Genomic DNA, 25,899 nt, shown 5'->3' on the forward strand with positions numbered 1-25,899 from the left:
TGGTATTCTGGCATCTAAAAAAGCGTCAGTTATCCGTTTGTTATTGTAATAACTAAATTATTTATTAGTTCGTTACTCGTAGAATATTTTTCAAGTATTATTTTTGGTAATTTACCCTTATGTCAGCCTCACTAATACCATATTTAGGTTGCCAGTTATGATATTTTTATACCTGAATTTGATATTAATAAGTTATTTTTCCTACTCGGGTTCGGGTACTGGTCTTTACCAAATTTTGCTTTTAGGTCAGAATTAGGTATTCATAAGTTATTTTCTCCTGCTCGGGATTACTTCTTACAAGTTTGTTGGCTTGTTGTTTTGGGGTTATTGTAAAAATGTGCGCATGAAATGGTGCATTTTGATGTTAAAAATGTTCATACTACGAGATCCTCATGACAAAACGTCAAAAGAACAAAAGATCGAAGGTAATAAAGGTCGAATGGACAAAAGGTCGAATGATGGGAAGGGGACAAAAGGTCGAATGGACAAATGGTCAAATGGTTCCAAAGGGACAAAACGTTAATTTGACAAATGGTCTAAAGGATAAAATGTCGAAAAGACTAAATTTCGGATGGTGACGAAAGGACGAATGATCCAAAGAGCTACAAAAAATCGAATAGTTAGAAGGTAGACAAAAAGTCTAATGGACAAATGGTCGAATGGTCCAAAGAGGGACAAAAGATCGTTACCATTCGAGGGAAAACAATATAATTATGCACACAGAAATCTAAGAAAAATAGAAGAAATTATTTTTCTTACAAACAAGTACATTACTTCCGAATAATAATATTTTATGTATTATGAAACTCAGGGCTGGTTGCGATCACTGCTGTCAAAAATAATGATTTTAGTGACCATGTTGAAGAAATAAGTGACCAAATAGTGACTTATAGCTGTAAAAATAACGACTAAAAAGTGAACTAAGAGAAAATAAATGTTTGCTGTTTTAGACTTATTCAACAAGTATCTCTTATGTCCGATATTAACCTTTAAAACGAAAGATTCAATAGAAAGTTTAATGGCCAAGCCCACGGTATTAGTCAGGGTCTACTAACTGCAAAAACCTGGAATCCTCAGAAAATTTAATTTTTCCTTAAAATACCTGGAAGGCTCAGAAAATTTAATAACTTTTTTACTAAGGATATTTAAAGAAAATAATTAGTTTTAAAATACAAGCATTTAATGTTTCTCGTTATTTACATTCACACTTTGAACTTTATAGATCCACAGTGGACTAATATTGAGTAAAAAAAAAATTAAAAAAAAACAGACGCTTTAAATGTTTTTCTTTTAAGAACTTCTTAAACATTTCTTATAGCTTCCAGTAAGTTCTCCATGTTTTCAACGTATTAACTTCCCATATGTTCCCGCAGTTTGTTTATGGAGCTTCACTAAAATCCTCAGCATTTCTTTTCATTACTCAGAACTTCTCGAAAGTTACTACAATTACGAACTTAAAATAAATTATTTATTTTTTCCTTGATTCTGACACTTTGAAAATTTTCAATATCTTGAACATGGAATACGAAACTTCAAGATATTGAAAAATTTTAGATCTTAGACTTACTCAAATTAACTAAGTTTTTTTTAACTTTATTAAGTGAGATATTAGGTAAGTGTTAAACTTCAACATTCAATGGATTTGATTGTAAAGCTGTTTCTTTTAAACTGATTGCCATGTCTTAAAAAAGTTTGGGTAAATTGCTGTTGTTTTTAATCTACAAAAAAAAAAGCATATTTTTAATTTAAATGCGTTAAAATAGCCTTCTTATTATAAACCTGGAATTTATCCGTTAAAGTACCTTTTGTCTTTTGACCTTTTGTCTTTTGAACTTTTGTCTTTTGACCTTTTGTCTTTTGTCCTTTCGTCATACAATCAGATAAATGGGATACATAGCAGGGGATGGATTTCGATGTGTATCTGTGTATCGAGATTTTCACAATTTTTGAATGCCTGCGAATCCTGTGAAGGGTACGACTATTAGATCAAAGGCAACTAGGCGAATGGGTCAATAGGCCTAAAGGGGGCATTAGGCTGAATTCTGAAAAGTGAAAGATTGAACTTAGGGTTTCCTGTGGAACTATTTTTATCACTCTAGGACAGGCCTGCCCAACGTACGCCCGTAAAAAAATGAACGATAGAGGTACAATGAAGTATATTGTAACCATACAATAGAATTTATTGTACTTAAAATAAATGGTATTGTTCACAACGATGAAATAACCATTGACTTTATTGTTTCCACAATATAATCTATGGTAAATGGGGAAATCTACAATACATCAAGGGGGTTGTTATGTATCTTAACCGTACAAAAAATCATTTTTTCCCGAACAAACTTGAGCCATTCACCATTTATTTTATTGTTTTTCTATTGCTGAAAATTCATACCATATGGGACGTATTGTAAATGTATTGTAATAACAATATTTTAAATTTACTTGTATGATATACATACAATAAGATCGATTGTTGGCAATAGATTTTGTTGTGATTGTATATTATTTTATGATAATTGTATGGTTATTTTTTTCCGGGCGGCCCGCGTTTAACATTTTTATAGCAGACTTCTTTGAAACATTCTTCCGAGGCATATCCCAAGTAACAAATCAAGTTTGATCGAAATTTTAAAGCATTCTACAAGCCCAAGTCATGGTCAACAGGACCTTCATAAAACCAAAATTGTTACTTGGGATTGTAGCAATGATTTTTGATATATTGAATGAACTATGTATCTCCATGCAGGGTGTCCATTCTAATGAAATTTTTCAATTCCCGTTTTTTTCCCTGTTATTAAAAAAAAAAAACAAAACCCAAACACACGCCTTAAACAAAAAAGGCGTTCAAAAATAACCGTGTACCCGAGCAAAGTTAGAGACCAAATTGAAATCAATTTGCTGTTATGATGTAACTTATTTTGAATACTCCATTTGATCTCATTTTGGTTGACTTAACACATCAAAAATGAGAGCAAAATTTTACACTGTTGAATCAAACGGAAAACTAATCCTGCTTTCAATGAAATCAATTTGATTACTGATTTTGCATTCATAATGTTTGACTGAATACGGGCCTGGTGTAAATGGTTAGCATCCAAGCTTCTCACGCTGAAAGACTTCCCGAGCAAAGTCGGTTAACAAAATGAAAGCAAATCGATATTAAAGATTGCAGTTCCTATCATAATGAATACTCATTTTGATTACAATTGTCACGACATTAGTCTGATATCATATTGTGCTTTCATTATGCAGTCAAGACATTTTAAATGAAAGCAACTTAACTTGAAGTTCTGCTGTTAACGTCTTGTTTAAAATTTAAGTTAAGCTTATCTGTCGTTGAACTAACGATTATTGTTTAATTGTTTTGTTTAACACATTTTAGGTCATTCGTAACCAACCCGAGGTGACATTTGAGCTCCATGAGCACATTTCCGGTGGTTCACTGGCCACCCTGGTGTTAACATTCATACCATGCGTTCTTGAAGACTTGGTAGCTTTGAAACAAAGGATGCACCAAACGTATAAATGAATCGCAAACGCCGAAATCATGGATATATTTGATGTTTTCTGCTCGATAGGCCCAACATGGGTGATCAGGCCGAAGTAGTTCTCTACCCTACCACTTATTTTTTTCAGATAATATTTTCAATCGGAGACACCGTGAACCGTACAAAGAGTAAATTGAAGAAACCAGTCAAATTCAAACATCGCTATCTATAGTTCGCTTTTCGCAAGCGGCAATCACGTGGTTCTAAAATTGTCATTCAAATATTGAATTTATTCTAAATAAGCTCAGGTCAACCTTAACCGGGCTAAGCTGCACTCAAGTACGTAACGGTGTAATCCTGTTAAAAAATTAACTTCTTGAGGACAGCTTCAACTATCTAATCCACCGCCCACCCACACACGATGATATCACCGTTTTCCGGATGATTGCAAAACATGAAAACCATATTGGTCGTTTGCCACCCACATTGCCTACCTAGAGGAGAAAACTCAGTTGATCAGTTCGTGGAAAAATGAAATGTCAACCATCCACGTGTATCATTGAAACAGGGAATTGTAGCCCTCTATCGGTGTGCATCACTCTGGTCTGCGATATATTGCAAAACGAGAAACGATTTCGTTTGCAAACATTTATGTTTCCCGTCGTAGTAAAACCGGAGCAATTGGGCTGGGAGTTTGCGCAAAACAGGACGGATAACTATTGCCAACGTTTCGCCTGGAGGAAAGGATAGTGAAGAGGATGCAGAAGGATTCACAGACAGGGACTGGAGACTGCATTCTGACCTAATTAAGGTGCTCAGCACAGGAGGCAAAGAAGAACGAGAGGAACAGAACTCGGACAAAATTAAGTCACATGTCAAAACTGTTGGACAGGTGGACACAGGGACGGACAGTATTATCTCTCTATATAGGATGTGATCGGTGACACATAGTCCCGTTCGTGTGTTACTTTATAGCGGGTGGATGTACGAGTTACGACTCGGCTGCATTGGAGGTATATGTACAACATAGAACAAAAATGATTAAAAAGCTCTTTAGATGGAAAATTGGCACAAGTCGAGCAGGAGATGCATGCATACGTATGAATAAATATGCATTTTTATGTGGAAATAATTGCGTTCCTTTAGTGTGTGTGTCTAGGGTTTGACCCAATTAGTAGGAAGCAATTAAGGAATTTGATAAAGTATCATTTCTGCACCCTCTATTGTCTATAAATATTACTTCATTTGAAAGGTATAACTATGTCTTTTTCGTAGCGTGGCTGTTAAGTTCTAACTGAAATTTTACGCTTTGATTTCACGATAGACCACAATAGACATCCTCGGTTGCTAAAAAAAAAAGTGCCGAACGAATGTGAACGGCATTTTTAAGAATAGAGCGAAATCGGCGAGAGATTGAAAGTATCTAAAAAACGTCCTCTTTTGAATGATCCGAGAAAAAATAACAACGTCAATGTCAAGGGCTTCTCGGAATAAATTTCATGATAATTTAAGTAAAATTCTTTGTAAATTTTCAGAAGAATTTAGTGGAGAACTCCAAGTTAACTCTAAGCAAAATCTTAAGACAATTCTGATTTGAATTGCGGGGCTATGCTAGTTGAATTCCAGCCAATTAGTAAATAATTGGAAGGATGCTTCTGTGGAATCCTACACACTTAGAAATAACTAATTTTACACGTGACAGAATCCATCTTTGACATAAAAGATGAGACGTAAACAAACATGTCATGTAATATTAAGTGCTCCGAGACTGAAAAGTTGGTTTCTCGATGAAAAGTATGTTTGATTGAGCTTTATTTCGCGTCTGTTATAACTCAACTTTATGTCAACATTGACGCTCGTATATGTCAATCTCAGAGCACCTAAATTTACAAGAATTTTTCTAAGTGTGTAGAGAAAGTTTAAAATTCGAAGAGAATCTAATCGAAGAAAGAATTTCATTTTTGGAGTGTTTTGCAGAGAATTTCTGGTCTGTTATAAAGAAATTGTTACGGTACTCCTAGAGAGAATCTCAAATTTATTTTAGAAGAATTCTGAAAAGAACTCTGTGAAGGAAAATTATTTTAAAAGAAATGCTTGAGATCAATCAAATAAAATCCTGTTAAGTTTTGAGCGAATTTTCATAGAACGCCGAACGGCAGAACCAAATTCAAGATTCAGGAAAAACTCAGCTGTCTTAGTAATGACTCATTTGACCAAGTGAACATTCCATGCATATTAACATCATAAGAATAGACTTGTGATTCTCTGAAACATATTTGAAAAAATTTCCGCACCGTGACCAATGAACTTTGTGAGTGCTTTATGTACAGTCAACATTTTTTTTCATGCACCCGTTACATAGGTATATAACTTTTTTACTTTCTATTTCAGAACCGTTGGAGCACATACTTGTAAAAATTTTGATCTTTACGACCCGATTCCAGATGTTTCGGGTTGTTTCCGGAAGGTGCAACCTATTATCGTCTGGGGGTAACTGAAGTAAAGAAGTCCCGAAGCCGTAATTTACCCAACATCATTTTGGAAAACAGTGACGACTTCATTTTCATTGTGAATCTCGAAGATTTTAAATACTCCAGATCTACCTTGGAAGTCTGCATACCACCTAATTTAACAGGATAATTTTTGAATGCTTCAAATCTACTTAAAACACAATACAGTCCAGTGAATTTTCATTAAAAAATTCTCGGTTTTCCCGATCAAATCCTCGAAAATTTCCCGGTTGGTGATATTCAGCATGAAACGAAATTGTTCAATGATTACTTCTCTTAACGCGCTCAATTATATTTTGTCGAAGATATTTGGGGGAAAATTATCTTTAATAGCAAAACTATAGAATGCATTTGTTAAAGTAGAAAGTTTCATTCAACTAAATGAGTCGCTTGATTTATTCAAAACCAATCCATAAATCTTTACGATAATGTTTTGATTAATTAAAAACGGTGTACAGTCATTCCTCAATTATGGGTTAGTTAATAATAATTATGAATCAGTCGGTTCAGTATGTTAGTCAACTGAAAGTGATCCTTAACAGTCGACTCTCCCTTACTAGATATCCAAAGTACCATCAAATTAGGGAGGTATCGAGTTACAGAACATCATAAAAAAACAGTCTATTTAGCTATGATTTTGATATGAAATTGTAAATTATATTAAAACTGTTGTCCGTCAAGTCAAGTGAAATATTATTTCAGATTTTTTTTTACTAAACAAATTACTTACTATTTTTCTTTTTCCTCGCATTTCAAGCTTATTGCGTATGGCATATTAGCTTATTGCGTGCTCTCAACTTAGTGTTCTAGATGCACTTCCACAGTTATTAATTGAGAGCTTTCGATGCCTGTACCATTTTTGCATTAGTATAATTGTGTGGCAAGTACAATCATACTCTATGCCCAGGGAATTCCTAGACCGGACCGGGAATCTAACCCAGCCACCTCCAGCATGATCTTGCTTTGTAGCTGTGCCTTTACCGACTGAGCTAAGGGAGGTCCCATTATTTACTATTGTATCCTATAATCTTTCGTCTCGATCACAATTAAACTCTGTTTTGAATCTAAATGATTTCACTGCAATGGTTTAATCTAAAACTATTATAACAAATACAGGGCTGGTAGCGATCAATGCTGTCAAAAGTAGTGATTTTAGCGACCATGTTTAAGACATAAGTGACCAAATAGTGACTTATAGTTGTAAAAAAGTGACTAAAAAGTGACCTATGGGAAGAGAATTAGTCGTTCTGATGGCATACTAAATAAATGTTTGATGTTTTAGACTTATTCATTTAGAATCTCATAAACACTTAAATATGTACGATAGGAACCTTCAAAACGAAAGAATCAATAGAAAGTTTATGACTAAACGTCCAAGTGTCTACTGTCTGGAATAATCCTGAAAAACCGGGAATTCTCAGGGAATTCTATTTCTCCTGAAAATACCTGGAAGTCTCAGGGAATCTTATCATTACTCAGGAAATTTATTATATTTTTACTAAGGATATTAAAAAAAAAGAATGCATTTTAAAATAAAAACATTCAATCTTCCTAGTTATTTTCATTCACACATTTGAAATCGGAGCATAAGCACTCGTAATTTGTCGGTGAATACTTAGGGGGTGAAGGGGATGCTAAAAGAAGGGTTACAATTAAATTTGAAAATTACTCCAGGAGATCTTCAAAGAAATTCGAGAAATAATTCCAGGAGAGATTGCCAAACAAATTAAGGGGAGATATCTAAGGAATTTGTGAGGAGAAATGAAAATGAATTCTTAGGAGGCTGTGAGTAGAATTCCAATGGAAGGAGTGAGATTAAAAAAGAAATCTGAAAAGAATTCAATAAAAATTCTGATAATCTTTCCATAGGATTTATTACTGACTGAGGATAATTTCAAGGCAATTCCTAGAAAAATTAAAAGGAAATTTGATTCGTTGGATAGTTGCGAGAAGTATTCTTACTATATTTTTATGATATTTTCTTAGAGAATTCAGACAAACGTTCCAAGTGAATTTCTGAAATAATTCCATGGGAGTTTCGGGAGAATACGAGCAAATGATGAGGAGAACTCCAAGTGAATTTTCATGCGAAATCGACGTTGAATATGTAATGCACTATTCTGAAGTCTTCAGAACAACTTGAAAGTTCCCAAAATATTCCTGAAGTTAATGAAACTGCCTTGAAGTTTTTTTTCGTAGTTTGAGAAACTAGCCTGATGCTCACAATACTTCTCATCATTGTTTTTAACTTCTCTAAACTTTTTCGGACTTCCTAAAGTTTCCACAATTTTCCTAACGAGTATGAAACTTTTCTAAAGTTTTAAAAATTTACTGAATTTCTCTAAACTTCTTTAAAATTTATGTAATTTCGCTGCTCTGGAATATCTCTGCTCTGAGGAGATTCTTTCTTGAAGTTGTCGAAACTTCTCGAAAGTGTTTGCAGTTCTCATGAAGCTTGTTGTACTACCCTGAATTTAATTGAACTTAATTCTAAAAATGTTTAAACTTCCGTGAACTTCTGGATATATGTGAAAACCGCAATAATTTTCTTAACATCTCTCAAGTTCCCTGAAACTAATTAAATTCTTGAAATTTTCCGCTAATTTAGTGAAACTAATGGAACTGAACTCCCCTGAAATTCTCCTTGTTTTGGAGGTTTACTAAACTTATTTGAATTGCTCCCGAAATGTCCATATAAGTTCCTGAAGTTCTCGGATCTTCCCTTAAGTTCCATAGACTTTTTTGAAGTTTTCGATATGTTTCTTAAGATATCTGTACTTCTTTGAAGTTTTCGAACCTGAAATTTCAGGAACTTCTTTAAGCTCCCGCAACGAAATAATTAATACACTGTAGTCGCTTTTTACGCGGGAAATACGTGCCACGTAAAAAAAAAAACGCGTAAATTCTGAAATCTACGTAAAAAAAACCGCGTAAAAAGCGACTGCAGTGTATAACGATAAACCGCGTAAAAAGCAACCGCAGTGTATAGTTCTATAATTTTCACTGTAGTTCTCAAGATTTGTCAATTTTCAAAACTAATTCATAGCTTCTTCAATAGTCTATAGTTTCCTGATGCTTTAAAAACTGTCAAAATTTTTCTCAATTTCCTTAAAATCCTCTAGACTGCCCTGAATATCTTAGTATTTTTTTTAAAGAACCCACAATTTTACTGGAATTGATTGAATTGCCTTTGAGTTCTACAATTTTCCTTAAGTTTTATAAAGTTTATAAACGCTCACGGAACTTTGCCTTAAATCACTAATTTTCCCTGGAAAGTCCAGCCCTGAAGTTTTCTATGCTTACCTTAATTTCTCTAAATTTATCAAATGTTCCGGTAAGTTTTCTGATATATATTTATAATTCCCTGAATCTTCTCAACTTTTCAGATCAATCATAGAATTCGCGGAATATCCCATACTTCCAAGGAACTGCTTGTTAGTCGCTGCAAATTTCATTAAGTTAATGGGATTTTTGTGATGTTATCTGATCGTCCTCGAAGTACTCGGAACTGCACTGAATATAACGAAACAATCTAAAAATATTTAAATTTCTTAGAAGTTCTCTGGAATTTCTTGAAAATATCGGTGCTTGCTCGAAGTCCTCGCATTTTTTTAATTAATGTAACTTCGTTGATGTTCTCTAATCAACTTGGCTAAATTTTTGAAATTTTTTAGATCTTTAAATTTCCATGATATAACATCCTTGAAATACTCTCACCTTTTCCGGATGTTCATATAATTTTTATTATATTTTCCAGACATTTTCTCCGCGCAAACCGAAGTTTTCGGATATTCCCGGAAATTTTCTTGAAACTTCCCTAAGGTTTCTGCAATTTCTTTGATTTTTTTTTTAGCTGCCATTTCATTCTATAATCTGTCTTGATGTTCTCGGAGCTTCCCTAAAGCTCTCAATTCTTATTAAGATCTCGGTTCTGCTTTAAAATAAATGGAATTCTCGTGAACACCTTTAAATTACCCTGGAATTCTCTGGATTTCTGTGAAGTTTCTGAAATATTTATGAAGTTTTCATAAATTTTCTGAATCTGTACATCTTAAGGGTTCTCAATTTTATTTCAGCACATCATGGAATTATCCTGAATTTTTCTTAGCTTACGCTTATAGATTTTTTAGCCAATCCAATAATCTGGGCTAAAATTTCGAGGACTTCCGCTTAAGATCTTTGGAATTCCCCATGATCTCTAGTTTTTCTGAGATAAATAGAACTTCTTAAAAGTTTCCACAATTTTGCTAGTACGAAACTTCAAGTCATTAAAAATGTTGTGATCTTAGACTTACTAAAATGAAGTAAAGCAGTTTCTTTAAAACTGATTGTCTTAAAAACGTTTACGCAATAGTTGTTATTGTTTTACAATAAAAAAAATCATATTTTTAACGCATATCATGAATAGCTTTCTTATTAGAAATCTGGAAATTATCCGCCAAAGTTATGGAAAAACCTGGAAAACTCAGAGAACTATATTTAGCCAAATGAGTACACCCTGTAGATAGAGAAGACGATTAAACGTAAAAAAAAACTCTATACAAGGTTGTCAACTTCGAATTGTTCAAAAATTAGAACAAAATGTAAGCCTTTCCTACACACTGCTAGAAGAATGATCAATCTTGAAGTAAATTATCGTTAAAAAAAAGTTAGAATAGTGACTGATTACAAGAAAAAGTGGCTTTAGTGACTTGGCCTTAAAAAAAGATTTTTTTTTAGTGACTTGCTACCAGCCCTGCAAATATATAATATCGTCTTAGGGAGGTGAAAATACAAAGACAAATTATTTGTAAATTGAGTAAAGAATTGAATGAGTTTTTGTGAATGGGGTGGGGCTTAGAAAGGATTTTTTGTGCCGAGTATGCTAAAAAAGGCATGTTGAAAGACTGAGCTCGTTAGAGAAAATTTTCTCTCTCAAATTTGATTTCTTGGCTCTCTGGGGACTGGAAGGAAAGCTGGTAAAAATGTATGGGAGATTTTTTTTTATTTAATTATGCGATTCCATTAGGTTGTCGCTAACCTACCAATGGAACAGCGCTATCTGTGTGAAAAATAGCCCAGACTAAATGGTTCATTCCTGTACTTGAAATATACTGTACAGTTCACTTAAATTTAAAGAGGTTGATCTTTTGATGTACATGATTTCTATCGATAACATATAAATTGTAGTTTCCAATTTTCGGATCCGTTTGTGAGATTTACAGGACTATTCAAACTTTAAAGAGGCATTTGCCTGGTCCAATGAGTTGTGAAAATGTGATATTAAATACATATATCCCCCCAAGAATGGTAAAGGAAAAAAATTGTACTCACGTCGTTTTCGTCAGACTGGGGTCGGACGTTTTCCGGCGGGTATTTCGGGTCTTCTTCTGCGATCGTTCCTTGTACGATTCGGATCGATTGACCGATACCGGTGCCGATTTCGATTTAACACTAAAAAGAGAATGAAGACAGTAAATCCGTTAGGTGTGATCGGGAAAATGTCCCAATGTGGGGTTTACTACGTACCTTTCTCTAAATTGATCATTGTCGACGCCGGGCGCGAATGTGTCCGGGTCGCCGGTGGAATTGCTCAGGTAGTCGGTGTAGGAACTAACATTACCCAGATAACTATTGTTGAAGTCTTGCCTTCGGTCGGACGGTTGCCGGGCCAGCGATATACTGGTGGGACGATCTTTATTGAGGAAATAGCAAAAGGAAAACGTTAGAATGTGACTGATTTAACGGTCTTAATTGGTATGCATTTTGTCTCGCTGTACATTCAAACTGTGCGTCAGCTTGTTCCAACACCTTCTGTTGGTAAACATAGACGTACACTTTGGGGAAACATTTCCCACTGACAGCATGTACTCCTACAATGTTTCTCTGAAATCGGCCGAGTAAATTGCTACAGTATTACTCACTCGTAACGCGGTTGTCAATAATGTAATCCGAGCCTCCAACCGCGGTTGAAAATTATCATGTAAAAATAGCACTACTCGCTTTGAGGTTATTAAAAAAAAAAAAAAAAACCGGCGGGAAGTTCGCATTATACATACATTCAGCCAAAAAAAAAATCTGTTTTGAAAACGCAAACCCGCAGTGAGTGATTAATAGCACCTACTAATACGTTACCATTGCTACACGGGGTCGTGCTATCCTCACTGCTACTGCCGCCGCCGTTGTTGCGTTCCTTGTCCGTCAGGGGCACTGTTTTGCAACATTCGGACGACGCTGGCGACGCCTGGGATGAAATCGAGGAACGTTTCTGCTGCGGTTGCTGATGGAGGTTTTTCCGAGATTTTGCCTTTGCCAATTTGTACTTTTTGTTTCCAGGGATATTGCTGGTGCTGGTGGCAAATTGCGATCGGGAGCTGTTGTTTATCTGTTTTTTTTTTTTTTTTTTTTGAGGAATGATTGTGTTGTTGTGCCAGCGAACAGATGTTGTTTGGTCCCTCCCCCCGGGTGATCGCATCGAGAATTATTAAAGCCAAATGGGTGGGTGGTCGATCGGTCGGTGTTTACACACAGAGGCAAGGCGTGATTATTGCACGCGGTCGAAAGCACAAGGGCGTTAAAAAGAAAAAGAAAAAAACACGGAAAATGGCAATTTAGGATAATGGATCGGAAAATTTGGCTCGTTAAGCGCATTTCCATGTCAAATGGGTGGAACGTCGGTCTTTCGTCGATTTGGAATCGAAAGATTCTTTTGAATGCATTTTTTGCGTTTGTAAATTAGGATCATCATAACGTGGGTGACTGCCAAGGCATGGTTTGAAGCAAAGTAAGTTTTGAACCCCGGAACAAGTGAATAATTTTACTTTTGTCAAAAGACATTAAAGAATATAAGAAAAAAAAAAACTTTAAATAATGAGTTAAACCAAAACGTAATCGTTTGTTTTCTTTTCGCAGGATTTCTTTGGAATGTTCTCAAGAATTTCCTGTAGAATCATTTCCCTTCGATTCGCTTCAGAATGCCTCTAAAATAAATTTAACGTTATCACTGGAAGTCACTTGAAAATATGTTTATAACAATCCAAACTTCTCTGCAAAACACTCCAAAAAATCATGGAATTCATCCTAAGAAATCGTAAAAACTTCCGTAGGAAATAAGAAAATAATGTCAACAGAAGGCAAAAATTCATTTTGAGGATGTTGGGAGCACCTTCCATGGAATTGAAGGAAATTTTCGAAAGATGTCGGAACAAATTTCTATGTGAAAAACTTAGTAGTAGTAGCTTATAAGAAGGACGCTGGAAAAACATTATCCTATAATAGATCAGAGAAAACTTCTGGAAAGTGTCAGAAAAACTTTCAATGTAAGGCAGAAGAGTTTTAAGTGCCAGTTTAAAAAAGACTTCTTGGAGAAGCCAGAAGAAACTTCCGAAAGAAATCCAGAAGACATATACTCCCGCGCAATGCAAAACAATAAATAATTCTGGGAGATTTCGGGAGAAACTTTTGGAAAAAAACCGGGAGTATCTCCCAAGGGAAATCGGTTGAAAATTTCGGAGGAAGTTCAAAGGAACTAGCGAGAAATGTTTTGGAATGAGCACGGAAATACTTTCCAGGAGAAACCAGAAGAACATCCCAAGCAATTAGTGAGGGAAAAGAAGTAAAAATCCATCTGGAAGAAGTTGCAAGAATGTTTCGGGAAAAAAGGAGAAACTTCCGGGAAATGCCACATGAATCTTTTTAGAAAATTTTTTTCCCTTTCTTTCTAAGAAGAACCTCATGGGAAGATGGATGATGATTTCCGCAAAAGTCAGAACCCTTCAAGTATCGTTCAACATAAATTAAAACATGGATATAATTATTTCTCGTTTCCCAAGAATTTCCACGAAATGCCATCTGCTGTTTCCCGATTCCAAGGTAATCGAACTGATCGGGAAATGGAAACACTACTCAGAATTCAATAACCTCCAAATTGCCATGAAAAACTCAACACAACTCTCTAAACATTCTTATTTGAACTTATTTAGAATATTCATTAGAAATGAAACTGCAATCCTCTTCACTTTCAACTCGGAATCGTGCAGTCAACGGTGAGTCGTATGATTAAACATTACTACGAAACTCTGAGCATCGAACGGAAGTAGAAATGTGGTCAGAATGGATGTTCTATTAATGATCAGGATCACAAGCGTGTCGTGAAAGCATTCAAGCGGAATCCCAATGCTTCGGTTAGGGATGTGGCCAAAAAGTTGAATCTGTTCAAGTATTTCGTTCAGAGAGCCAATGACCGGGAAGGACTGCATACGTACAACGTGCAGAAGGCGATTGGCCCGGAAACTATACACCCAGATGCTGATGAACGGCAGCTTCCGAGGCTACTGTTCTTCACCGCTCAGCACAAGTTTGATGTTTCGGAGGAAGTAAGGAAGTAGGAATTTTCAAAGTTTGCCAAGAAATACATGATTTGGCAAGCGGTCTGCTCATGTGGCAAACGGAGTGCGCCGTTCGTGACTACCGGGACTGTAAACGGGAAGATCTACCTCAAGTAGTGTCTACAGAAACGTCTGCTTTCTCTGTTGAAGCAACACGAGGGCCCTACGATCTTCTGGCCAGATGTAGCTTCGTGCCACTATTCAAATGCAGGGCTGGTAGCCATCACTGCTGAAAATAATAGTGATTTTAGTGACCATGTTGAAGAAATAAGTGACTAAATAGTGACTGATAGTTGGAAAAATAGTGACTAAAAGGTGACCCTGAATTGAATTAAAAATAAATTTTATTGAAAACTCTTAGGAATTTCTGAGGAGCACTACTTCTGTGAACTTCAAAGGAAATTTTCAATGGCATTCTGAGAATAATTTCATAAAGTGTGTGGGAGAAAATAAATTCGGAGCATAAGTCCTTAGAATTTTTTTGAAAATACTAAAAGAAGGATTACAATTAAATCTGAGAATAACTCTAGGACATCTTCGAAGGCATTTGGAAAACAAATTCAGGAGAGTTTTCCAAACAAATTATGAGAAGAAATCTAAGGAAATTGTGAGTAGAAATGCCAATGAATTCTTATGAGACTTTCAATGTGAGTAGAATTCCAAGGGAAGGAGTGAGATTCAACAGGAAATCTGAAATGAATTCAATAAATATTCTAATAATCTTTCCAAAGGGTGTCTTATTGTGGAGAATTTCAAGGTAATTCCGATAAAAACTAAAAGAAAATTGAATTCGGAGGATAGCTTCATCGAAATTTCCGTTGAATATGAAATGAGAACTTCCCAAATTTTTCCTATGAAGTTCTTGAAATGTTTCTGAATACCACTGTCCTTCTGTGAAGTTTTCGAAGTTTTTCTAAATTTCTGGAACTTTTGTGCTCCCGCAATTTTCATGGAATTCTTCAATAGTCTAGACTTTCCGGGTGTTAATAAAACTGGCTAAACGAATTTCTTTAAAGTTCTCTAGGTTGCCCTGAATTTATCAGTATTTTTTAACAACCCGCAACTTTACTGAAATTAATTGATTTGCCTTGAAGTTTGGACAATTTTCCTTAAGTATTCTAACGATTAAAAACGCTCACTTATTTTCCCTGAACTATGCTAATTCTCTAAATTTGTTTGTCCGGCAAATTTTCTGATATATATTACATATTTAAAATTCCCTGACCCTGATCAATCATAGCATTCTTGGAATACCCCATAATTCCACGGAATTTCTTGTAAGTCGCTGCAAATTTGCTTAAGTTAATGGGATTATTCTGAAGCTATTTGATCGTCCTCGAAGTACTCGGAACTTCGCTGAATATCATGAAACTATCTAAATTCTAAGTTCCCTGGAATTTCTTGGAGATATTTATCGCTGCTTGCTAAAAGTTCTCGCATTTTTTTAAATGAATGGAACTTCGTTGATATTCTCTAATCAACTTAGCTAAACTTTCGTAGTTCTTGATATTTCCATGATATAACACCCTTAAAATACTCTAACGTTTTCCGGATGTTCATATAATTTTTATCACTTACCAGAAGTTCTATCGGAGCTTTGTTGAAGTTTCTGGAACTTCTTTAAGGTTTATACAATTTTCTTTAACTTATTTGAACTGCCCTTGATTCTCTAATCTCTCTTGATGTTCTCGAAACTTCCCTAAAATTCTCGGAACATCTTAAGGTGTCTGTATTTCTCAAGTTTGCTTAACACCTGTGATGTGCTCTGAAATTCTAGGAACTTCATAAAAGTTTCTGAAAATTCCAGTAAGTTCTCCATAATTTCAGTGTGTTAACTTCCCTTATGTTCCCGCAGTTTGTTTATGGAGCTTTACTGAAATTCTCAGAATTTCTTTTCATTCCTCAAAACTTCTTCAAAGTTCCTACAATTGTTGTGAAGTTAATGGGACTGCAATGAAGATTTCTAATATTTCATAAAGTTAATTACGAACTTGAAATAAATCATTTAATGTTTTCCTTAATTCAGGTACTTTGAAAATTTTCAATATCATGAACTTGTACATGGAATACGAAACTACAAGACATTGAATGTTTTTAGATTTTGGACTTACTCAAATTAAGTACGTTTTTTAAACTGTGAACAGTGAAAAATTAAGTTCAACATTCATTTTATTTGATTACAAACTTGTTTCTTCAAAACTGATTGCCATGTCTTAAATACGCTTGAGTTAATTACTGTTGATCTTCCAGAAAAAGCATATTTTGAACGCATTTTAAAAAAAGCTTTCTTATTATAAGCCTTGAATTTATCCGTTAAAGTTCAGGGAAAACCTGGAAAACTCAGGAAATTTTATTTATAAAAATAAGTAGACAGCCTGTAGATAGACAAAGACGATTAAACGTCACAAAGCAAATAATGATCAATATTGAAATAAATTCACGCTAAAATAGTTGAAAAAAGTGATTACAAGAAAAAGTGACTTTAGTGACTTGACCTTAAAAAAAGAGACGTTTTAGTGACTGGCTTTGAAAAAGTGAGCAAGTCACTAAAAAGTGACTCACTACCAGCCCTGTAAATGTTGTCCTGGAGTGGTATAAAGCCAACGGGGTCACTTTCGTACCCAAGGACATGAAACCCCACCTCCCCAAACGCACCGCAACTAAGGCCCATCGAAAAATACTGGGCTATTATGAAGCATCCCAAGGTGGTCAAATCTGAGGTAGACATGAAGAAAAGGTGGGTTTCCGTACAGAATAAGCTGCAGCCAGATTTTGTACAGAACCTAATGAGTTGAGTTAAGCGTAAGGTGCGAGCATACGGTTATGGTATTGAAGTTGAGTGAAATAAATATGCCAAAAGCTTACTAATGGGTTATATTTTATTGTCTGAAAGTTTGAAAAGGATCGGTCAACTAGCTAATTTTCTACAGCGTTTTTTCCGTGATGCAATTTGATGAGAGACACCCTTTATAAGACTAAGTTGAGAATCGGCAACCGCTCGCTACAGAAGCATAAAAAGCCTATAAGAAGAAGAGTTCATAGCACACTGTTCCGTAGACCCCCGTTATTTTGAGCAGTAAATCTTGCAACTATACAGGCCTCATTTGGAATTTCTATAACTGATACCCCAACACAGGTGTCCAATGGCATGGCGGACCTATGTAGGGGTGCCAATTATATAAATTCAAAATAAGTCCCGTTTAATTGCAAGTTTGGCTATTCAAACTACCCAAGTAACATTTTAAGTTTTATGAAATACTACAAAGCTACTATAAAACAACATTCATAAAACCAAGGTCAATACTGCTTTGCCATTGATGCATCCACCAAAACCTCTTTTATGCTAGAATCTGTCTAGTTGGCCCACTCTGGAAAAGGTTCTGAAGAGTATATTTTCGAAGCTTTTCAAGATTGATTTACTGCAAAATGTTTGTACGATAAACGCATTGAGATCCATTTCGAAACCGTATTTAAGCTACAATAAAAGCTATTTGGCAACAATTAAAACAATTATCCGAGCCATTTACCCTAGCTGCTTACTAAGTTCACTAGAAAAACAACAATCAAGATAAAAAAGGATTCATAAATACCATCCGATCTTATCAAAATAATTAAAATAAAAACTGATCGTATGAAAATTATAAAATAGTTCTCATGAAGTGGTCTAGTTTTAGGTGCCATATAAAATTTGATGTGAAATGTACGTGAAAACATCGAAAAACTTGAGTCCGCCCACGGAAAACATCGATTTTACTAATTATTTAACATTAAGAAAAAAAAAATCTTCAGATCGATCATCAAGCTTAGCCGAGATTTTTATTTCTCGTGATTTTGGCATTCTTAATATTTTCTCATTGCTAAATCAACTAAAATAAAGTTATATCCAGGGAAATATAGATTGAAAATCGAAGATTGTAAAAAACAAACAAATTAATTGCAATATGGCGGAGGCATAAAAGTTGATTTTCATGGGCCATTTGTGAAAAAGTTATTTTGCTTGCATGAAATCCTTAACAAATTCATAAGGTTTTGAAATGGCTTTTATGAAGAAAACTTGTAGACTGAATTGTATTTATCTAAAGCCATTTTGCTTGATCCTAATCCGTTCAGATTTATGGCGGCAATGTTGCCTACACAACAAACCATCATTGAATTTTCAATCATCAAAAGCAGTTTTTTCGTTCAAATTCAAAATTCTGCCAATTAAAATGTCATCACTGTGTTCCGGTAGGCCAGCAGAATGCAATGATGATATTTTCGTTGGCAGAATTTTGAATTTGAAAGAAAAAACTGCTTTTGATTTTTTGATGATGATTGAAAAAACAATGATGGTTTGTTGAACCTTTCGATAGTTGCGCTGTGCGATTCAGCGTTCTTCCAGGCGATTCTCTCCTGCTTGGAAGCAGTTACTCAGAAAGTGATCAAAAAAGATCCCCTTCTTCCGGATGGTTCTGTGCACCACCAAACGATGCAGGAATGTACGGTTGAATGATTTTTTTTTTCCAAGTGATGACCCTTTTAACGAATAAAATCGCAGCTATGGATCGGAAACCAACTAGTGTCCGCTAACTGACAGTTTCAGGGGTTTGCTGTCGGTACTGACGCAAGTTATTCCGATCTTCATCTATTCGCAAGGTCTGGAGAAGGCTGGTCTGTTTTCAGACTGTTTTGACAATGTTTTATGAATTTGAGGACCACGCTCACTTCACTCTTCTCCACCAGATGCTCAGTCGTTGATGGTACCCGTTCTGCCGGACGTGCTGGTTCTTCTAAAGGACAAAATTTTACTGAAATCGACTTCCCTTCGGTCGTTAGCATCGCTTGAATTTTTCCTCCAACTTCGTTTATCCTTCGAGATATCCTTGTCATAAATTTGATTTTTATTCACTATGACGATCCATCCTTAAAGTTCAATTATAAACAGAGGAGATTTTATGATACACTTTTAAAAGCCTAAAAGACAACAATATATGCATTTTACTCTCATTTAAAACCGAATGGTTTTATGATTGCTTTTATAATGATAGAACAGGTTTATAAAGTATTTTCTCAAGACATTAATAAAAAATGCTAATGAAGTTTATGATTGATTTTTAGAACAGTTTTATGGTGGGATTTGAACTACTTTAAATTAAATTTTAAAACAAGACAGTTTTTGACTTCTCGCCAGACTGTAAAAGGTTTTTAAAACAGCGAAAAGGTGAACTACTAGCAGGAACGTTTTACACTGTGAAATGCTGTGTTTAAACTAATTGTATTATTCATTGCCATTATAAAACCATCATAAATCAGAGTGGATGGCAAATTATTGCAGAATTGTTACTTGGGTAACGGGGCTCTACAGTGGTTAAAAATTTGCATTCGATGAAAGACTCATAAGAAAATCTTTGATGACAGTAAGTTCCACCTCGGATTAACTTTTAACTCCGACTCTGTTTGCAAATCTGCCAAATGTTTGCTTAGAGTCTTGTTGATTAACTCTGATGTCGACGACAAAGTAGCTTGATATTATTGATCGGGATTTGATCCGACGATAATACCGGTTGGAGCTTACCACCATGAGTGTTGATCAATTCCAATGTAGCTTCTAACAGAGTCAGACCGATAGAAAGGCCTAAAACAGGTTTCAGATTTACAAGAATCTAATTTATGGTAATCATTGGAAAAAAATGTTGAGCCGAATGAACGTCTGAGTAAAACTCCCGCTATCGCTATTGGTTTGTTTAACTTCGGAAAATATATCGATTTTTGTACATCATCTGATAGAGCTTCGGTTTTTGAGCACAACGATATTTTTATCGATCCCGTAGACATTCATCTCGATTTTTAAATAAAGATTTAAATTTGTGATCGTTGACAGCTCGCTCCCATACAAAGTCCCACCAAGGGGCGCTAAGATGGTGATTTTTGCTAATGTAATCGTACTTATTTAAAATAGTTCCAGTGTACCAAAATTTATGAAATTTAGGAGTTCGGTTCCATTTTTAATGCAAATAACGTATTTACCTCAATACTCCTAAACAAACCAATTAAGAAAAAAAAATTAACGCAACATGGTTAACACAATATACGAGAGAGTCACGAGTTCCAAACCCAAGAGACATGGAAATGCTGAATCCCCGAGCCTGAAACTAAGTATCAATCTTACAGATTTCGACGAAACAAGCGGATACGGTCCCGCGGCCGATGAGTCTCCGTTGTGCATCATCTTGTGCAAGATCGACACCGGCACATGTTTGTGGTTCAGCTTGTTTTTGATCAACGTATTGATGTTAAGGTTGGTATTGGACTTTGAATTCTTGATCGTTGCCGCACTGGTCGTCGTCTTGGTGTCGACAATCGGTAACGTGGGACCCTTTTTGCCGGCATCGATTCTAGTTTTCGACGAACTTTTCTTGTACGTCCTTGGAGGCCGCACCACCTTTGGCCACGTATGATGATTCTTCTCGCCTCGTTCTTCTACCGGTTCACTGACAGCACCGACATCACTACTTCTGACAGCCGCAGCAGCAGCATTATCCGTAGCATCACTTCCGGAACTCTTCTCCGTAGACTTGTCTTCACTTTTGTTCTTTCTGCGCATACGCTTCTTCAGCGTCGAAACACTGAACCGATCGTCGGGAAAACTTCCCGCACGGAACCACATCGTCACTCTTGTTTGTACTATATCACAACATCACAGAACCGGAACTGCTAGATTTGAATCGATCCAACAAAAAACACAAATCAATTACACAAACATTCTTCTTCAACTCTCCAGAGCTCAACCCGGTGTGAACTCTGTGAGAAGCCGTGAAACTGCATCTCTCTCGGAACCGACTCGACCGTGACTGAACAGACCACCGCCGTGGTCGTCGTCGTCGCGAGCGTGACAAGGAGAGGTAAACAATGTTTTTTTTTTTTCAGTTTGCAATTTTTCACACACCTAGCCCCAACTGGTTCGGCATCTAACGTTTGTTCCTACAGCGCAGCGCGACCTGTGATGGATCGTGACGAAGATCAGATGAGTTTGTCGGCCGATGATGATGGCGATTGATGGATTTTCCGCATTTGTATGAGTGTTCATCACAAATGTGAATTCTAAAGATTATAAATAAACGGATGGTCGGAACCAAAACCAGCTTCGAGGATTATTACGTTTCTGGCGAAAGCATACAGGAGTTTTGAGAAGAGCAAAAATCGCGATGAAAAGTGAAAGGCTGATCGGAACAAAAAAGAAGCAGGAGCAGCAAACAAATGGTTGTTTGGAGGAAAATAGACTTGCGATTTTTCCATTTTCATTTTTTTCTTCTTCTTGAAATTGCCGATTGGAAAATAATAAATGAGCCACGATCGCCGCGCTGCTGGTCAAAACGTAAAGAGTGGGGGGGGGGGACTAAAGATGTGCTGACATGACGTTTGATGATCATCAAGGTGGTGTGCTCTGAATGGCAGGTTCTGGCATTGGCCAATCATGTGTTGTGCTGGTGAAATGTGTACCCAGAGGCTGTAAAAATGCACCATTAAAACTGTTACGGGTTGTTGAAATGGGAGAATGCTTGGAGGTTTCAGAGCTCAGAATTAGACTAAAATTATAGAGATTTTCGAATGTGAGGAATGGTGCGCAAGAAGTCGTGGTGTACAATCAATTTGAAAATTGTAGAAATTTACTTCAGTATTTCGAGCAGTGTGGAATAGGTTCGGGTGTGGCACAAGCATACCCAATCAATATGACCACCAATGTAGAAAGTTAAATTAATTTAGATGGCATCTACTGTAAAAACCTTCCATTTTGTAAAAAATAAGCTCGGAAAATAGAGGCAAAGGGCGGGTTGTGCTTAGTAGCCACAAAATTAGATCTAAGTCCTATTTCACACAAATTTTAAATCGAGCACGTTTGTGACATTCTTGGCTTAAAAGTTATAATACTTTAACAGAATTATAGAAATTTTCAAGAATCTGGAGTCGAATTCCTTTCACAGTTTTAAAGGCTCATGGAATTTTATTACAATTTCTAAGGACCTCCTTCCAAGAGAGTTCTAGGATTTTTTTTAGGAAAACATCAAGTGCAGTCTGCTTTCATGATAGTTCTGAGGAATTTTAGATTTCATATGAAGCCTGATATAGTTTTGAGTAGAATTTCAAGAAAACCCTGTATTGAATTCAAAGTGAATTTTAATCAAAAGTCATAGAAATTTCTGATGAACAGAACCCCTGTGAACTTCAGAGGAAAATTCCAAACGCATTCGGAGGATAATTTCATGAAGTTTGTGGGAAAATTTCATAAAGTTTGGAGAATACTTAGGGGTGAGGGGATGCTAAAAGCAGGATTACAATTAATTCTAACAATAACTCGATGAGATCTTCAAAGGAATTCGGAAAAGAATTCCAGGACAATTTGTCAAACATATTATGAGGAGAAATTTTAGGAATTTGTGAGATGAAATGCAAATGAATTCTTATGAGACTTTCAAAGTGAGTAGAACTCCAGGGGAGGAGTAAGACTCAAACGGAAATCTGAAATGAATTCAATGAAAAATCTAAGAATCTTTCCAAAGGGTTTTTTACTGAGGAGAATTTCAAGGTAATTCTGATAACAAATCAAAGAAAATTGAACTATATGTTGGGGAATAGTTCCAAAAAATTTCCTGAAGGTAATGAAACTGCCATAAAGGTCTTTTGTAGTTTGAGAAATTAACCTGATGCTCACAATACTTCTCATCAATTGTTTTAATTTCTCTGAACTTTTTCGGATTTCCTAAACTTTTCCCAATTTCCCTAATGATCTTATCTGAAGTTTTAACAATTCCCTGAAATTCGAAACTTCTTTAAAATTTATATTATCTCTCTAATGTTAAAAGAACTGCACTGAAGTTCTAAGCTCTTTCCTGTACTTCTTGAAACTTCTCAAAACATTTTGCAGTTCTCATGAAGCTTGTTGTACTGCCCTTAATTTAATTTAATTGCCCTAAAAATGTTTAAGCATCCGTGAATTTCTGAACTTATGTAAAGACTTCAATAACTTAACATCTCTGAAGATCTCTGAAAATCTGAGACCTTCTTAAAATTTTCCGCTAATTTTCTGAAACGAAATTCCTTGAAATTCCCGTTATTTTTTAAGCAAACTGAATTTCTTTGAAATGCTCCCGCATTTTACCAAAGTTCATGAATGTTCCTGAAAATTATGGATCTTTCCTTAAGTGCCATAGACTTCTACGAAGTTCTTGAAATGTTTCTGAAGAAAACTGCACTTCTGTGAAGATTTCGAAGTTTTTTTCTGAATTTCTGGAACTTCTTTAAGATCCCGTAATTTTCTTAGAGTCAAAACGAAATAATTCTAAGATTCTAAGATTTTCACTGAAGTTCATGGAACTGCCCTTAAATTATCGACACTAATTCATAGCTTCTTTAATAGTCTAGACTTTCCTGATGTTATTAATACTGCCCTGAGTGTCCAATTATTTTTTTTACAAGAACCCGCAATTTTACTGAAATAAATTGAATTGCCATAAAGTTTCCACAAATAATCATAATTCCTTGACGCTTCTGAAGTTGTCGGATCAATCCGATTATCGGAATATCCCATAATTACTCGGAACTCATTGTAAGCTGCTGCAATTTCCTAAAGTTAATTGGATTGTTCTGAAGTTATCTGATCATCTTCGAAGTCCTCGAAACTTCACTGATTATCATGAAGCTTTCTAAAAATATCTTAATTTCTTAAACGTTCTCTGTAATTTCTTAAAGATATCGATGCTTGCTAAAAATTCTCGCACATTTTTTTAATTTATGGACTTTGTGATATAATACCCTTAATTTTTTTGAAATTTCCATGACATTACACTTTTAAAATACTCTCACATTTTCCTGATGTTCATAGAATTTTTGATCTCCTTGCTTCTCTGATCTTGATGTTCTCGGAGCTTCCTTGGAGCTCTCAATTCTATTGAAGCTCTCGGTTCTGTACTGAAATAAGCTCTCGGTTCTGCACTGAAGTAAATGGAATTCTCGTAAACACCTTTAACTTCCCTGAAATTCTGTGAACTTCTGTGAAGTTCATGAAATATTTCTGAAATTTTCATAAATTCTCTGTACTTCGCTGAAATTCTCGGAACTTCATATTTTTTTCAGCTCATAATAGAACTATCCCAATTTTTTCTAAGCTAGATAGATGGATAGATCTTTAAACTGCTCCAAAAGTCTATACTATAGTTGCGGAAACTGTCCTTAAGATCTCTGAAATTCTTCAAAGATCTATAGATCTAGCTTTTCTAAGTTACTCAGAACTTCTTGAAAGTTCCCACAATTATCCTCAATATCTCTGAAGTTCTCTTCACCCCGGTGAAGTTATCTGAAATTCTAGGAACTTCTCTTAGAATCCTGCAGTTTCGCGGAAGCAAATAGAAGAGCAGTTCCACGCAGACTCGCAGGGCTTATGTAAAACTACTGACAATGGTTTATGTTGGACAATTCATAAATAATATATTTGATTTACATTTTTGAAAAATGTAGCATTTTTGAAAGGTTCTTATGATGGATCGAGATCCCCTCCCCCCATGCTGTTTTGAATCGGCGCATAAACTCAAGCTAAGGCCTGGCACACTCAGCTAGTATACTATAAACGTTTCAGTTTCATAGTTATCTCAGAAGAGTTGACGCATGATGCAGTAGCTGTTAACTTGTTTATTTCTAAAATGATATCTTTTTACGCATAGATCAGAGCAAAATAGATAAGAAGATTTATGTTATGTCTGATGGAGCTGTACCAAAATACAAAAACCGTAAGATTTTTTTCTAGTCTCTTGAAGCAGAATGGTATTTCTTTGCAACGCCCCATGGCAAAGGACCATGTGATCCTATTGGAGCTACGATAAAACGCATGGCTACAGGAGCAAGTTAAGAAAGAAAACGCACAACATCCCATTAAAAAAATGCTAAAGAACTTTATAACTGGGCAAATAACCGAAAGGAGGAAGAATTGACAAGACTAAATGTTCTTGCACAACAGTTATCAAACTGTGCAGATCATGATGCAAAGGTTTTTAATCTGTTCAGATAGATTTTGAAAGGATTAAGAAATTATTGTTATATTTATAAAATAAGTAATTATGTAACATGCATCAAATAAACACCTAGTATAGTAGTACTGCTTTATTAAAATCATATTTTGTTTGCTTATTAATTGTCTAACATAAACACATTGTCAGTAGTTTATCGTTATCTGAGGTTATACAATTATTTTTTATTTTTTATCTGAGGTTATACAATTTATTTTTCTAGAAAGGCACAATACTGCACCACAACTTCGCCAAAGACACCATTTTGATCAAACAAATTGTTCTCGAGATAGGTATTTCTGAATTAATGAATATCATTTTTGCAGAAGCCCTTTTAAAGAGTTAGCCATGTACAATACTGAGGAACCGAATGTGTAAAGTGGCATTTTGGACAATAACAAACAACATTGCAAAATCTCAACTTAATCGGTAACGGTCGGTTAAAAAAATTAAAAAATAATGTAATTTGAAATGGAACCGGTCAAAACCGCAAATTCTC

General features: G+C 35.4%; 1 protein-coding gene across 8 annotated transcripts in view; it reads right to left on the reverse strand.

Annotated features, from left to right (window-relative positions):
- Positions 1 to 25,899, reverse strand: part of RhoGEF2 (Rho guanine nucleotide exchange factor 2) — a 289,609-nt gene that overhangs the window by 101,697 nt on the left and 162,013 nt on the right. For all 8 annotated transcript variants that reach the window (XM_065229133.1, XM_065229135.1, XM_065229131.1 and 5 more), the window contains 2 exons: positions 11,507 to 11,672; positions 11,312 to 11,431 (listed from right to left, as the gene is read on the reverse strand). In XM_065229133.1, coding sequence (XP_065085205.1) covers positions 11,312 to 11,431; positions 11,507 to 11,672 — 286 coding nt within the window. The remainder of the gene's footprint in view (positions 1 to 11,311; positions 11,432 to 11,506; positions 11,673 to 25,899) is intronic.

The sequence above is a fragment of the Ochlerotatus camptorhynchus genome, unplaced genomic scaffold, assembly GCF_037179485.1.
Source record: "Ochlerotatus camptorhynchus isolate MF236.1 unplaced genomic scaffold, CSIRO-AGI_Acam_v1.1 ptg000308l, whole genome shotgun sequence".
Classification (NCBI taxonomy): Eukaryota; Metazoa; Arthropoda; class Insecta; order Diptera; family Culicidae; genus Ochlerotatus; species Ochlerotatus camptorhynchus.